Source organism: Scophthalmus maximus, chromosome 21, assembly GCF_022379125.1.
Source record: "Scophthalmus maximus strain ysfricsl-2021 chromosome 21, ASM2237912v1, whole genome shotgun sequence".
Taxonomy (NCBI): Eukaryota; Metazoa; Chordata; class Actinopteri; order Pleuronectiformes; family Scophthalmidae; genus Scophthalmus; species Scophthalmus maximus.
Genome location: NC_061535.1, coordinates 12,480,315 through 12,496,726, shown reverse-complemented (window position 1 = coordinate 12,496,726; position 16,412 = coordinate 12,480,315). Strand labels below are relative to the sequence as shown.

The 16,412-nt window shown below is 44.0% G+C and overlaps 1 protein-coding gene and 1 long non-coding RNA gene across 7 annotated transcripts in view; one reads left to right on the top strand and one right to left on the bottom strand.

Annotated features, from left to right (window-relative positions):
• Nucleotides 1-7,018: 7,018 nt before the first annotated feature.
• LOC118291375 lies at nt 7,019-15,468 on the bottom strand. The gene is made up of 3 exons (XR_004786647.2): nt 15,436-15,468; nt 14,670-14,862; nt 7,019-7,275 (listed from the first exon to the last, which is right to left on the bottom strand). It is a non-coding gene; the product is annotated as an uncharacterized LOC118291375 (long non-coding RNA).
• Nucleotides 10,410-16,412, top strand: part of myo3a (myosin IIIA) — a 41,639-nt gene continuing 35,636 nt past the window's right edge. For 2 of the 6 annotated variants that reach the window (XM_035619607.2, XM_035619606.2), the window contains exons 1-2: nt 13,025-13,547; nt 16,060-16,194. In XM_035619607.2, the coding sequence (XP_035475500.2) occupies nt 13,221-13,547; nt 16,060-16,194 (462 nt within the window). In that variant the 5' untranslated portion in view covers nt 13,025-13,220. Of the gene's footprint in view, nt 10,514-11,775; nt 12,095-13,024; nt 13,548-16,059; nt 16,195-16,412 lie in introns of those variants that run through there. The other 4 variants (XM_035619610.2, XM_035619611.2, XM_035619608.2 and 1 more) reach the window with 4 other exon arrangements.

The window sequence follows — 16,412 nt, the reverse complement described above, 5'->3', positions numbered from 1 at the left end:
GTGTTTGCTTTTCACGAGGGAGTGACAAATTACTCGTGCGACGCCATTAACAGGCGGCTGTTTATCTTGGCGCGGGACTCACTTGTCGTCAAGAGTATCTGCTTATCTTTCACTTTCACATCCCAATCTGTCCCCCCCCCCTCCACTACCTCCACCCTCCTCCTCTGTCATGAACTCATTCAGTCATTTCTCATTACCTATCGCTCCTCCATCTCCTTCTCAGCCCTTCATTTCCCTTCCTGTCTCACCTTTTCACCCTCAAACAGACCGTGGTGGAGCCCAGATAAAAGAGTCGACCGTCGACAACCGTTGGGAAGAAATGCAGACGGACTCCAATGTCAGATCTGCTCTCCTCATGTGAAGACGGGCTTTGTGCAAAAAATCCTGAAATTGAAAAGTACATCCCGGTTGGTCAGCATGTCCCTATGAACAAGGCAGCCAAAAGAATTCAGCCCCAACCGGCTGGTGTGAGTGGCAGCTGTGATTTTGCCGCTAATGACCCGGGGTGATGAATCTCAGGGTTTCAAGACGGAGCTGTAGGAAATGGGCCTAATCGAGCCTGAAGCATTCTCCACTCCTCTCCCTCCGCCTCCTCCTCCCCCGGCCCTTTTGACTCCCACTGATGTGGGGCCAGCTGGGACTCCATTTTGTGTCTATTCTGATTGCAGGTGCCGCGTCACCGCAGAGGCCCAGAGTGCCTGATGGGAACAGAGAATCCGACCCCTCCTCCTCCTCCTCCTCTCCATCTCCTCCTCGCTGTCCGGCTTTGATTCTGACCTTGACAAAAAAAAGAGCATCTGGACGTTCTCACAGAGAGCAGATGTAACAACCACCAATCAACCTCCTAATGGTACAAGTTAAATCAGTTTGAACTGGTGAGTTCTAATGAAACGGGCGTAACGCTCTGTTTCACTAGTGGTGTCGCGCAACGGTAATTTTTATTTTCTGAGAACGAACAAACTACAGTCTGGATTTAAAGGTTCGAATCGCAGCTGTGCCAAATTAATGAACAGTCCAAGTCGTCCCCGCTATTTAAACTGGTTGATATCTCCAGTTTGCCTGCAGGGTGCATCTGGTCCTTTGCGAGAGCAGTAGTAGCGACAGGATCAAGATTTAAACCGGATGATACATTGTCCCTGAGCAAAGAATTACATCTCCACAACTGGAGCACTTGGCACTGGCAGCATCCTTATAATCATCAGAGTTACTCATGTTCTGCCTTCTATTCACACACACGCGCGCACACACACACGCACACACACACACACACACACACACACACGCACACACGCACACACACACACAAATAAGTTGCATATTTCTGCCAGGCAGGTGCTGGGGCAGATTTGCATCCACCAAAAAAACCAACAACAACAACCCATCGGACAGTTGGTGTGGGTGTGTGCACAGAAGACTTCACCTTTTTGTTGCCCTTGGTCGTGCCGCTAATGGGATCTCAAAATAACCTGCTCGCTGTTGGGTAAAAAAAAAGGAAAAAAAAAAGTGGGTCAGAGCCACCAGTGCGATGCCAATTCGATACAAAAGCATCAAGTAGTGCATTGTGGGTATTTTTTCCCCCTGTGGTGGAATTGAGGGCGGGGGCCGCGGAGACTGCGCACTGGTGGATGCCTATTCTCGTCCTCCCTCATTTCCCGCGGTGACATGCGGCGGCTGGCGGAGCAGTCGACATCGCACAGTCGTCGCTCCGTCTTCGGCCTTTTATTGGCAGCGAGAACATGCGCGTGCATTTTATTGTTGTCGTTGTCGTCCCTTGTTCACTGCATTAGATGACTGGATAGCAGCCGTGGAGCGGCTGGTGGCCAGAGGCAGTGGCGGCCGGTGTTGCGTCCAGTGCCTCTTGTCATGTCCTATTGTTTGTGGCCGGGCCCGTCACAGAAAACCCCTCGACGCACAGTTGGTTTGCTGCACCGCCGCTGATTAGATTCAGTCTGATGGCTGCACGCGCACGAGCTCCCCACTGCAGTGTAGGGTGACTGTTATTATAGCCTTTGAAAAAACCAAAAGGCGTGAATAGGGAAATGACGGCCATATGTTTTAAAAAAAAAGAACGAAGCCTCCCCCTGACAGAGCGGTGACAATCAAACAGGGAAATCGCAACAAACGAAAACGCCTCTTGGCAATTATGAAAAAAATTGAGAGAAAATAGCTGCAGATGCTAATCTGGAGCCCAGAGAAGCCCCCTCACACAATGACAGCCCGTCTGCCAGCGCTGCTCCATCAACAAGTCTGAAGGTATTGCTTGGTCCGCTGCGCTCCATCTGGCTGCCACTGATAAGAACTTACTTGGGGGGGGGGGGTGGGGATTATTTATTCCGGGGCAAACAGGACCCTATAAACCAACCCGCATCCCTCCCCCTGAGCTCCTTCGATATATAGCCACTGGGGGTGGAGGCTGGGTGGGAACATCACGCCACCGCGGCTCTGATTTGTCTCGAGTTTGATTTCACTAGGCGGCGGCGCTCGGCCTCAACACACGACAACAGCAACGTGCGCGGCAAAGCTGATAAATCTGTGACGGCCGCGGCCTTGTCTCTCTCCGCGAGGCCGCGGCCGTGTAATACACGTAAAGCAGGTATACAACCTCTATTTTCAGGCTCAGAGGCGCTGACTGTTTTTTTTTGGGGGGGGGGGGGGGGGGGGGGGGTTGTACCCCCCAGGTGTCCCCGGACTGACGAAAGAGGGAAAGAGCACAACATGATAAATGGATGTGTGCGGTGTAGGTTGTTTTTTTAATATCTGACCAAGTGCACTTTCGCATGTACCATATTTTAGAAAAAAACTACAGGGCACCCGTCTGTAAACGTGGTTATTTCTCTCTCCCCGTCGGTACACCGCGCCCAGCTACACCCACGAACGCGTCGTCTGGACTCGGAGGACATGATGGCGCGTGACGCAGGAGAGCACGCACGCCGACGCCGTGAAGGAACCCCGACCCCCTCCTTCGAGTCCTGTTGGTTGCCCGCAGGGTGACGCAGGGCCGAGCAGATATGGCACTGGGAGGGGGAAGAAGAAGGAAAGAAGAAAAAAAAGAGAGAGGTCATTTGAAAGGGGCTCGGATCCGGTGACGGAGACGCAACTCAGAATACAAGCGTGCCACCGAGCGTTACCGAATCTTTGCCGATGAGCAGCGTGGCCCAAGTAATTAGGGTCAGACCATCATCTCGTCGCCACTGTCTCGTCGCCTGCAATTTTTTGATGTGGATGAGCCGGTCGCGGTCCGTTACCGCGGTTAATGGGGAGAAACAGAACGCAGTGAGAAGTCGCAGCTTGTTGAGAAAGATGTTTTTCAGTTTGATGGTGATTTCATGCCACATGCCGTCTCTCTCTGAAAATGATTCGATAGCTCTGTGTCGGGTCTTGTCCTTCTATTTATTCATTTTTTTATTATTTCAGATTCTCTCAATTGAGGGGAAGTTGGGATTTCCAGTGTATTCTCTTCTACCTGACCTCTATTATGTTAACAGCTGTTAATTACACGGACCTGGGTTTCCCATCGAGTGTGTCTGTTCCATAACTGCAGGACATGCATCGAGATTCTGTAGCCAAAAGAAGCTGGTGGAATCATGGCTCATCTCTTTTTTTTCTGTACGACCACACGTGAGATGACTGCACTGCGATAGTGAGTCTCATCCAGAGCTGCCAGCACTGCTGAACATCGGAAAAAGCATGTCCGTGGCCGTGTGGTGCAAAAGGAACATTCGGCCGAATCCTAAAATCCCACGCGTTCGCTCCATCAGGGAATCACGGCACTGCAAAATGAGATGAGGAAGGGGAAGTATAAACTCAAGAGGTCAACCTTGAAAAAAAAGTAATCCGTTTTCAATTAAGGCTCAGTTTTAATGGCATTTGTCTCCAAACAATAACTTTGGCATGAGGCTGTCATATATACTTGGACTTGCCCCTCCAGGGATGCAAAATAAACAGACATATATATTTATATATATATATATATATATATATATATATATAAAGTGAGAGTACAGGATGTGAATACTGAGGAACAACAGAGGGCAGTTGCATCACGAGGTTACACAACTCTTCACCGGGGAGGAGGACCAACTCTGTTTTGGAGATGAGTCACTATTTGGGACGACTCAGCATCGTGTCACGAACCCCGCTGTTTGTCCCCGTGGGAAGGCAGAGAGGAGTGGGCCGAAAGGGGGTCACCTTGTACTTTACGCGTTTAATGTACGCGTACTTACTTACGAAATGCCAGTGTTAGACGAATTGGCAACGGGGCTCTGGTTGATCGCAGTTGGTTGGTCCGGATGTTTGAACAACTAACGATGGTTTGAATTATGAACACCATCAAAGTAGCATTTGCACATTTAAAGGGTACACGCGTCAAAGGAGCCCTAATTGTGTTGCGATCTGCAATTACGGAGCCCTGACTGAGAATTACATTTTTTGGTATATCAAAGGCTGCTATGAATACACCGTCACCCGACTCGCATCACACGAGCCGCGACAAATCAATTAACATGAGATGCAAAGCAAAGCTCCCACGCCATATATATTTATTTTTCTCGACTTCACCTCAAGGCATTTTAGACACAATTGAAATGACCAAAAAAGGTGCACGCACGCTTCACACTTCATTGTCACTGGTGACAGACAACGCCTAATCTATATTCCTGTGTTTTTTTCTCACTCTTCTACCAAAGCGTCTCAAAAGTTACCACATGAATGTTTCAGCGAGCTAGACCACGAGGTCGGCTTGAAAAGGCCTTGGTCAAAGTGTAGCTGAGATGCTGAATGTGTGTATACGGGGCCAATAATATCCTAATGATCTTTCTATCAACTGCGCAATCCCAATACCCCTTTTAAGTGGCTCATGATACGCTACGCGCCGCAGCTGGGGGAAGTCACGGCCCACTGGTTAGCCACAAAGGCAGGCAGTCACTCACGGCTGCCACGGGGCCTGTCAGGCATTCACACCACGTACCTATGGCCACAATGGCCTCATCAGTAGCCTTATTCAATCAGCCGTCAGCGACCGAGTCAACTGCAGACCCAGCCAGCCATCCAGTGATCTGCATCAACAATCACACTGTCCCTCCCTGAGTCTCCTTCAAATGATCTCTGATTTTGCCCGATTGTGTCCAACGCCGTGCCACTATTCAACACTCGGCAATGACGAGCATCCCCACCTGGTTAGAGCGGGGGGGGGGGGGGGGGGGGGGGGGCGCAATGGCATACTGTTGTGCTTGTTGTGTATGAATTGTTTTATCAGCAGGGCTTCGAGATAAGGGTCAGTCTGAACTCGCAAGAAATTCTTGATATTTAGATGAAAATTTTAGGGTCGCAACGTACAATAAAGAAAATGAAACGAAAAATTCAATTAACCTCGCAATTGCCAAGCTCGGAACAGCTCGTGGTGGTGCAGCGCTGGTTGTGTCAGAGGAGGCTGACACCGATTTCCACATGTGCACGGGCACAAAGAGTGAGTCAATACTTCTATCAATCAATCAACCTTCATGAATTGTTGCTCGTCCTTCAGGCTAAAGTGCGTCAGCAGATGAGCAGCAAATCATGCACAAAATATTCAAAGCTCTTTCCAAAACAGCTTGTTTCGGCCTAAAGCGCGAACAATCTCCATTTTTTTCCCTTTTTTGCTTAAGTGATGTAAAAGGCGTCTTTTTTTGCTCAGAAAATTGATTCTTGAATTTAACTGGCATATTGTAAAGGTTTGGACCAAACTGTAATGGCTCTGCACTGTGCCAAGAAGTTGGATAACACAAGTTTAGCAATGCTTTCATTCAAAATGTCGATTATTTCTGTCTAAATCAAGAAAATTCCCTTAGCTCGTGGCATAATGCGGTCATATTGGTAATAACAAAAATGCAGGCAGGTTTTAATGAGTGGGCTGCAAGAGACAAAGCCAAATGACTTGCTTGTCATTCCAGTGCCACTTCATTTTCAACAACATAATTGCTCTCAACCCCTCGTACTGTTCCGAGTCCCAACATTTCACAAATGATCTGTCGGCGGAGTGGGTCCGAAAACATGTCTGAAAAGAGCTTCTTTAATTTCAGGTAAGACATTTTGTTAATTAAACCGTACTAGTCTTACATTTGAGAGACGATTATTGTCAAGGAGTTTAGGACGCAGCAACAGAACATTTATTGGGACTCCATTATCTTCGAATGCGTGAGGAAATTTAAAAGCCTTGCAGCAATGGCAATCAGCTTGTGTGCCTGTTTGAGATTAACAAATTTGTACTATTAAAAACAAGGACTGAAATAGGCACGACAGGCCAAATGAAACCAGCAGAACAAACAGTTCTTCACAGCATGTGAGAAGGATGATTTGCTCAGGCAGCGATCTTCGTAGGACGAGATAACCTGTCAGTACGGCGTAAGTCAAAGAGAACTGAGTGTTGAGGCCAGCGGCTGATCGGTGGCTGAGAGCCTCGGAGTGCAGCAGAGCAGTATGTAGGCTACCTGACAGAAAATTAAGCTTATTAACCGCTTATGCGAGGCGTCACACATTTGGCTGTGTGCCGCACGTGGGCTTTCATCCAATTTTTCGTATGGGGCATTAGGCAAAAAGAGGCAGGGCTTTTGTTGAGATAATGTATTCAGTTGGGAGTTCTTGCATAACCATGACATGCACCAATGCGATAGGGTTACCGTTTCCATGAAGGCAAAAGATGGTTTTGGTAATTTAATGATGCCCGCCATTTTAATAATAACAAATATCCATTTTCCAATCAACACAGTGATGATTAAATCTGTACTATTGCTTTTTTATAATGAGAAGGAAATTAATTTCGCCGCAGTAGCCTGAAGTAGCATGAACGCAAGACAACTATTCCACTCCTTGCTCTTTGTGCTTTGAGCTAAATGCTAATAGCAGCATGCTAATAGCTTTCAATGATGATGCTAACGTGCTGGTTGAGCAGGTGACATTTACCATGTATGTAATCTTAGATAAACAGATAACTCACAGTCGTGTAGCATTTCAAGAGAAATTATCCATAGTCATTTCAAAATTTTATTCCACAATTGCGAATTTGCCAAAGGTTACGTTAGAAGAGAGAGAGAGGGAGACCAGGAACAGTTGTGTAACTGATGTCTTCAAGCACCGCCAGATTGTCATAATGGCAATAATGATAGTAATTCTTTTAGATGAAATGGTCTTATTAATGATAGCAGCACCAGTTAATAATAATAGTTATTCTGATACTGATGATCCAATAGTTGAGAAGTAGTGTCAATTCTGGATCCTGTAGCTCTTGGGAGTCAGAGTTACCTGCAGATGGAGGATATAGAGAGAATGAGAGAGGAAAGTTGTTTAAATGTTTTAGTCTGGACCATTCATCTCTTATTTATCTATTGAAACTCCAGCTTTGAACTGGTCCGAAGCCTAGGAGGTGGGTCCAGTCTGCACTCTGAGTTGGACCTTTGCCCGCTCTAATCATACGGCTATTATGGCCATCAGTGCATCTCCAATACTTGGGTTTTGGTTCAGCTTTCCGGAGTCATTTGTAAAGCAATGGAGCAGGAAATGAGGTTGGTTTGCTGCATTGTTCAAAGCCTGGCGGATGAGCATGAGGGAGCCACACTTAAGTTGGCACGTTTGATCACACACAGGGTCTGCCCCAGACGGGGAGCGTGGGGGTCATCGTTGTGATTCACAATGGACAGAGATGTCGCTTGGCCCCAGATTTATTAATAGCAAAAAAAAAACCTGGGGCCTTTAACCCAAATGAATGATCAGGTTTTATGGCACTGGACCTATATTTCCTCTTTTTATCAATTAGACTGGGCTTCTTCAAGTACACTAAATGTAAGGTTTATGATATCATAATAGTGAGAGTAAAGATCTACGTAATAACCTTTTGATTTCGTGTTCAGAGAGACTTTTTCTCTCTCTGATTGATACATGCCTCTGAGTGTTGGAGGGAAAACAATCACTGTGCCATCTGTTAGTGTGTATGATACATTAATAGCCTCACTGCCAGTGCAATTAGTTTCTGACAGTTTGAGCGGAATCAATAGATCGACAGAGTAAGTCATAGCTGCAAGAAATCTCACTTTTCCATTAAAGGAGGAGGTTGCTAAAGGATGTAATTATGCAAAGTTTTAAAGCGCTGTGTGCGGTTTGTCAAACCAAACATGTTATTAATGTAAACAAGTGGCACAATTATGAGACAAATCATAAGCATGGCAGCACAAATTCTCAAAATGAATCTCTAACAATGCAGAAAAGAAGAGGACAAACATGCTGTCACATGTTCGTTTTTTCCTTTTGCCTTTCCCCTTGATTGGCCTTTACTATATAGTAAAGGTTTAAAAAGGGTCACGAGAGTCTATGTTGTAATAAGCACTGAGGTTTGCAGCTTTAAATGTTAAGAGGTCATTATTGTAATGGGTCTAACTTCCAAGGAAGCCATTACAAATGTGACTGAAAGTCATGTCACTGTGTAAACCATCAGCAAAGTTACCTCAAATTATTATCTTCAATTAAGTGAGTGAGCTCACTTTAATAAAAAAAAACTACAGCAGATTAGCTTGCTAGCAGCAAACGTGCAAGTCTCTGAAATGTAATACCACGGAGCAATCTGGGCCAACAGGATCCACAAACCGTGGCCGTGGCTTTTGCAATTTGTGGGCATGTTTCCAAGTCAGTCGATATCAGTAATTCCTGACGGCCACGACATATCTCACTTGGTGATAAGAAGGACAGACTCGCCAACAAACTGTTGGCAAAACCGCGACTGCTGGCAGTTACATCAAAATAAAAATCCAATATCCATTCATAGTTCCTTTAATGCGAGCTGTTTACTGTTTTCTGGTAGCCCTTTCCCTTGGTGACAAACTACTTCACACATGAAACACAACATAAGCTGAAGCTAAAGCTAATGTTGGCACTTTATCCAGTTAGCACCGGGCTAAATAGCCACTTAGCACATTAGCTCTGTCCTAACTGAACAGCTATTGGTGCCGACACACAATGTCCGTAGAATCAGAGGAAGACCAAGAAAAACACTTGTTATGTTCCAGGTGTGTTCATGTATTGAAAGGGGGTTAGCCCAGTGCTAATAGCAGTTCAGCTTGTAAGAGCCGTGTGTCAGCAAGACAAACGTGTGTGGAAATAGTGGTTCAGTGTGGACCAAGTGACGAGCGAGAGAGCGTACGGTACAAGAAAAAGGAAGTTTGCAACTAGAGAGTGATGAACGGCAAACCCAAACTGGCAACCCAAATGTCATAAAGGCTTAAAACCTGTCAAGTTCGCTTTAGATTAACAGGTAGTCATTTGTAAAATGTAACAATTGATGGAGTGGATGCTGAATCAGGCAGACGGAAACAGTGGATGACTTAAGCAGAAGTATTTTTTATAAGAGCTCAATTATGAGGAGACTTCAGGTTCGCTACACAGATCAACAGGTTCACAGTGTTCCCCGTCCCAAGACAGTCTGCCCGTCCCCGGTCTCTGCAGTTGTATTTAGCTTAGAGTAATGTCGTCATCACCCCGCGACTATGGCACCTCGCGAGAGACTTCAGCTGCTCAACGATTGTTTCGTCTTGCCGTAGATGAGATGACCTCGCTTGGTGCCTGAGAAGACCCGTCTTGAGAGTTTCTCAGGGGAGGATAGACGAAAATTCCTCAACAATTAGCAAATTAGCTTCCACTTATAAAACCTACTGTTATTAATACCTTAAGTGACACTGTACTGCTCAACCAATATGTCAAAATTACCAGTAATGATTTACTGATTCAAACTGATTTCATTCGAAGCAGGTCGTAGATGCCACCAGGCGTTGCCCTGAACTCTCAGTACTCCCCCCCCCCCCCCCAATGGGACACTGCTAAACGACGCCGAGCGCACCACAGTGCAAGTCACGGCCTGTTACACCTGCCCAGCTCCTCACCGTCGACCACACACTCGCCTGTTGTTAGCTCGTCCTCTCCAGGCTAATTCATGACACCTTCACTACTCATCGGCTGTCGGGTACACTGGACGGCCGCGCGTTAAAACTAATTACTTAAACATGATTACCTGAGCCCAATAACTCCGGCGTGCGCCGCAATATTGTGTCCTTATCCCTGATGTATAATACATCGCAGAGGAGGCTGTGGCCCCACAAGGAACAACATCCTATCATCCACTACTGATACCCAGACATGTAAATGCACTGAAGAAAGGGTAAGTATGATGAAGAATAGAAATAATCACAAAATTTGCTGCAATATTTGCATTTCCTTGCTAGGACTGAAAATGTGTTCATCCTTTATTTGCTTAGTCGGATTAACTGAATGTAAAAATGGCAACTTCATTTGGATATCTCATTTGCAAGCTGTGGGAGTGGTTCAGCACCCTGAGGCCATGTGAGTGTGTGTTTACCTGTGTAAGCCTAGTGTGTGTGTGTGTGTGTGTGTGTGTGTGTGTGTGTGTGTGCCTGTGCATGGTGTAAATCTATTCTTTATCCTCACCTCACCATGTGTCTCCGTTCGCTTCGTTCCCTCTCACCATCAGCCATGAAAGGTCAGTAGAGATATTACTATAATTTGCCAAACTTTCTAATCTGTGAAAAAACAATGTTACGCATGTTCAATTTGTAAAAGTTATATGTTATCTTAAGCTGCCCGTCTATAATACTTGCTGTTTTCTTTTTTTATCTGAAACACAGATTCTCATTTTGAGCATAATGATAATTTTTTTGGGCACATTAAAAAAAATAACAACTAAATCCAGACTCATGCTCTAATGACGTTATCAGTAAAAGCTGTATTAAAAATTGTATGTTGGTAAAAACACCTAGGTACAAACACTCACCTCAGGACTTTACTGTTTTAAAGTAGCCATTTGGTTCTCAGTATTTTTTTACTTTAACCAACATGCACTCTGAGTGAAAGTATTGCACCAACGTGTCGAGCCAGGCTGATTACCTTGGCTTGTAGGGCAACAGTCGTCCTGTGCCAAGGTTAAGCTGAAACTTTAACCTACTCGTTGGCGTCACGGATAGGCGCGGCTCGGTTTTCCGCTTTTTTGCCAAATTGATGTTTCCAATCCTCTGCTTAGACATGAATCAGATGAAAGAATGGAATTTGCAATCTGGACCTTTCTGATATCTGTTAGTAGTGGTGCATCTACTCAGTTAAAAAATACATCATACAGTTCATTATAGTGTGCACTTGCCCACAGACTTTGGTTAATGCCAAATGCCTATACCACTAACTAAAGGTGACAGCCAGCCAGGGCTCCAAGATACACGAGGTTAGGTTAAGCACGCATGCACGCACACACACACGCACACACACACACACACACACACACACACACAGTGTCTCCTCTAAGGGGTTATTTCCTTGCAGCCTGCGCTCCGGTTGGAGGTGTCCAGTGCGAGTCCTTGGGTTTCGCCCTCCTGTCTCAAGTGTCGCAGCAAGTTCATGTCGTCACATATAAAGGCGGCGATGTATTATTGAGGATGTCTGCAGGCACTGTGTACATTGGGGCAAACAAAACTATCTACAAGTGGATGCATACGGCGTAGTCTAATTGCTCTGCATAGGCAAAACAGCTGATGGTATCTCTGGTGAAATAATGTCCGCGTTTGCCAGGTTTATCTTGCTCCAGAGTCCGTTTATTCGCCGTGACTCAAGTCAAAGTGATTTAAATCATCACAACAGTCTTAACTAGTTCAGATAAAATAACTGCTAGGGAGTGGATCTGATATAGCACAGTTCATAGTCCACAGACTAGACCATAAATAAAGTGACCACTGATAATAAAAGAGGAATGGCCGTCTGTAGCGCCGTGCGCTCAGGACCGCTAACCAGCTTTCCTTTGTGTATGAATGGGCGTCTATATGGGGAAAGGCTCATGCTGCAACAGTGGCTAATTCCTGTTAATCCCATCGTATCTCCGACCACTTAGAGATGGTTTCCAATGGCAGCCCTAGTGCAGGGGAATTGCTAGTGAGATTAGCTCGCATTAGCTCCTCCTTTGTGGGTCACACTCACGGCCCGGCCAGGCTGCCACATGCCTCCACGTCAACCTTTCGCACAGATATGGATTACTCGCTTTTGAAAAAGTGTCCCACATCTTTTTTTCGTAGAGAACGATGTAAGTTTGTTTTGATTCATTCCGCTTTAATTGTGGCTTTAGGTGTTTGTATGGATTCGGTTTCGGTCGCAAAATTGTAAAGTCAGCAACAGCCAACTCTTATCTTGAAGGATTCATGGAAGGTGTGTTTGCTTTATCAGCAATGTTTGTTTGGCCCTGACTAACTTTCTTCTGCACAACTCTCTTTGCAAAGATACAAATCCTCTCCTTTCTTTTATGGTATTTAATTAGTCTTTTAGGATAAACTGTAGTCTGATAATTACATCAGTAATTCAAAAGTAAAAGAAAAATGACTTTTGAAATTGATTAAATAGTTTTTGATTGGCTCTGGAAGTAGGAAATACACACTTGTCTTAAGGTTTAGAGACACTAATCAAATAACACACATCAATATGATAAATATTGAATAAAACACTCATATCCACAGCTGTTTATAACCTAGCTTGTCTTTGAAAGAAGGATTTTCTAGGTTCATAAAACAAACACTAAATTATAAAATTATAGAAAGTCCATGGTTACCAAATGCCATGATCATTAAGATTATCTTTTACAGATTCTGCATAAATGTCTTTTGCTATAAATAACATATGAATCAGTGATAAATAAGCCTTTTAATTTCTTGAGAAATAAACCTTAAGCCCAAATACCAAAAAGTCATTAAATTATGCAACAGTGTAACAAATGGTATTATTTATTTGCATTAAAAACATGTTTGATAATGCAACATCAGCCTCTCAAATAACGGCATACACAGTATTTGGGGACATGTGTCACTGCAACATAATTTATCACACTTATATATACTTCAAAACTCTATCGCCACAATCCCAATATACAACTGCAGACTTTACAGTCCAGTGCAAATGCTTGTTGTCCATATTTCGGTGCTGACTGAGGTAAAAGAGTTGAACAATTTTAACCACTGACTATGTTACAACACATTTCACCACTGTTAACACCTCACAGCTGTATGAAATACACCGTTTACACAGTTTAAGCTACAAAAACTCCAAACTTTAAGCCCAAACTATCCAGCTAACACGCTTGGATGTGCTAAAGTTCAGTTCCAGTGTGACACCAATTTGAACATGAGACACGCCACTCGTCTGGTTACACTTTAACCAGCATGACTGAACTAGAAATGCACAATAGTGATTTGGAAAATCATATCTTTTTGCCGTTTCAGTTCTTTCGTCGACGACGTTCTCACCCAGCTGACCCCCTTTTGCTCTTTTCTAACAGCGACCCCTGTTCTCTTCTTTCAAAAAGGAGATCGCTCCTGAAGATGTTTCCACAATCAGGGAAATCGATCGTCTTCGACAACTTCCCAGATCCCACCGACACCTGGGAAATCATCGAGACGATCGGCAAGGGGACCTACGGGAAAGTCTACAAGGTGCTCAACAAAACGGATGGAAGCAAAGCGGCTGTGAAGATACTGGATCCCATCCATGTGAGTTGACTTTTTTCTAAATCTGGATATCCAATATGAATTGAAACAAGAGCTCACGTTGGCAAGGTAGACCGTCATCCGTGACTTTATCATTTCATCACATTGTAATATGTGCTGACGATGACACTTAAAGGCCCTCTAAGGCCGGACTTTCCGACGTTGGAAGTAAAGGATGCAAAACCCTTTCACAATGAGGAATTCAGAAAATCTCTGAAAGATCACAGACGTGATCAGCACAGCGACTGATTAATTAGCCCAACCCTCCACAAGATACACATCATGCTGCTCCACTGTATTTCTTCTAACTATTCTTCCATCTACAGCCATCAGCAAATTATCTCGGCCCAAATTGCCTCTGATGAGTTGTTCGTCATCAGGAACGACGCACGGCGGCGGCGGCGCTCTTTTCATTCTGGGCTGTTCTGCCTTGTGCAGGGCTTCAGCGTTGAACCAAGACATTTATTTTTCAACAAAATTTGTCCTAAAGCAAAGAACAGTTTGACATACAGAGGACAAACGTGGAGTTTCTAAATGACAGTGTGGGAATGAGTCATCCTCTAAAGTAGAAGGTGATGAGATTTGTCAGTTACAGTCAACTTTAGGAAGCAAGAAACGTTTTCAGATAGAGCTAAAAGGTTTTTTATCATTTGTCCCTTCGGAGATTTGTTTTTTCACTTTCCTTTTTGGTGAAAAACACAGTGTTGACTAATAACTGTCAAGTGTTTTTTCTTCGGCTTCAACAGTTAAGATAAGCAATCATTTTATAAAACAAAATCACTATCCATCATGACCTTTCTACATTAAACCTTATTTTGTTGTTGTGAAAACTGTATAGTTGCAATTTTTTTGGGCTTTTAAAAAATATGTCAAAAAATAAAATCACTTGACCTGCAGATATTTTATACCAAAGTAATGATAAACATTACATGCAGGCATATCTTCAAGCCCAAAAAATTATGTGAATAACTAGGCAGAAAAACTATAAAAAACCATACAGTAAACTGCTACCAAACGTGTACACAGTGTTATTACTACTCATCTCTTACAAACAAACTCAGTAAGCTTCAATTTAAAAGTTTTACTGTTGCATTCTTTGATGAAGAACAGTTCCTAGAGACTCACCTACTGTGATGTTAAATGTTTTTGTAGACACAATTTATACAAGCGAGACTTCTTTGTTGAATAGTCTTGTCTTAATCACAGTGTGGCTCCAACATAAGGTGGGAGAAGGACTCATAATTGTTGTAATCACGATGGCCTGGATTTACCGTTTTCGCCCACATAGTCAATGACGGGGACTTAATTAACTGGCCAACTGAAAAGAAAAAGAAAAAGAAAAGTAAAATCAGCCTAGATAATCATTATGGTGAAAACACTTTGTTGCTCTCTTTGTGAAAGTTAAGACAAGACGATGGGTAACTCTTTTAATTTCTGTTTTTTTAATTCTTAAGCTTAGCATGAAGATGGTAGAAACACAAGACATAGACTATGAGTAAGTGAGCTAGGCTAGGCCTTTAGGGTCAGCTAGGCTAGGCCTTTAGCATCATCTAGGCTAGGCCTTTAGGCTCAGCTAGGCCAGGCCTTTAGCATCATCTGGGCTAGGCCTTTAGGCTCAGCTAGGCTAGGCCTTTAGCATCATCTAGGCTAGGCCTTTAGCCTCAGCTAGGCTAGGCCTTAAACCTAAGCTAGGCTAAGCCAACAGGCTGCTGGAGAAAGTTTCATTACTTCATTTGATGTACAGATGTGAGTGTGGTTTCAAACTTCTCAGTATTGTGAACAGCTCTGTCTCACCACACGGGATTCAAACTTCAAGATAGACACATTCGGTTCAAACAGTTTCCTCATTGTTTCCTTGTAGTAAATCATTTTTTCTTTGTGTTTGAGTTACCGTGTCTGCTGCATCAGCTTCTCCTTCCTGGTTTGGCCAAAAGATGAGAATGAGGGTGGAGTCAACTTAAATACAGAGGCCCCAAGTAAATGGACCAGACCAATAAGCTGAATTAGCATGGGGGGAGGATGGGGTATCTATGTGTAGAGTTTCAGTTGTCATCTATGTTATTTACCCCTATTGGTTCAAAATGGTCTGACCAGACAGTATATATGCCCCCGCCTTTTGTGATTAGTCAGGTCTGTTATTTAAGTAATTGTTTGTTAGCGGAGAGGTCAGTTTGGTTGATCTCTTTTAATGGGCGACCTCTTTTAGTTGGCCAAGTTTCTTCTCAATTTTGCAATTTTTTTCTTTTTTTGTGTTTTGTGGCATGAAGTGAAAAAAAAACTCAACATTTTTAAAGTAATTGTTTGTCTGTCTTTTGACTGCTTGGTTTCAAGGGATTAAGGAATTCCTTGGCAGCTCAACACACAATCACACTAGTTACAGAAAATAGTAGAGAAGCTAATAGCTCCTAGCTTCTTTTTCTTTTGAAATCCTTGAAGGTAACTCATCCAGTAAACATGACTTTGTGCCAAAATGTGTTTTTTGTAATCTTGACTAATCCGTGTCCTCGTTTTGCAGGATATTGACGAGGAGATCGAAGCAGAGTACAACATCCTCAAGGCTCTGTCTGACCACACCAATGTTGTCAAGTTTTATGGGATGTACTACAAGAAGGACGTGAAATGTGGCGATCAGTTGTGGCTGGTACTGGAGGTAAGGGCGCTCGTTGTATTTTAAATGGATAAGGATAAGTGTGTTTGGTTCAGCCAATGACTGTATAAAAAATGGACGAAAAAAAGGGATCCCCCCCCAAAACAAGCCTTGCGCTCTTCGTGCCAACAGACGGGACTTGGCTGCATTTTTGTACATTGGGATGAAATGGAGACGTGTCGTCCATCCATTATATACGGTCATTGGTTACAACCCATATA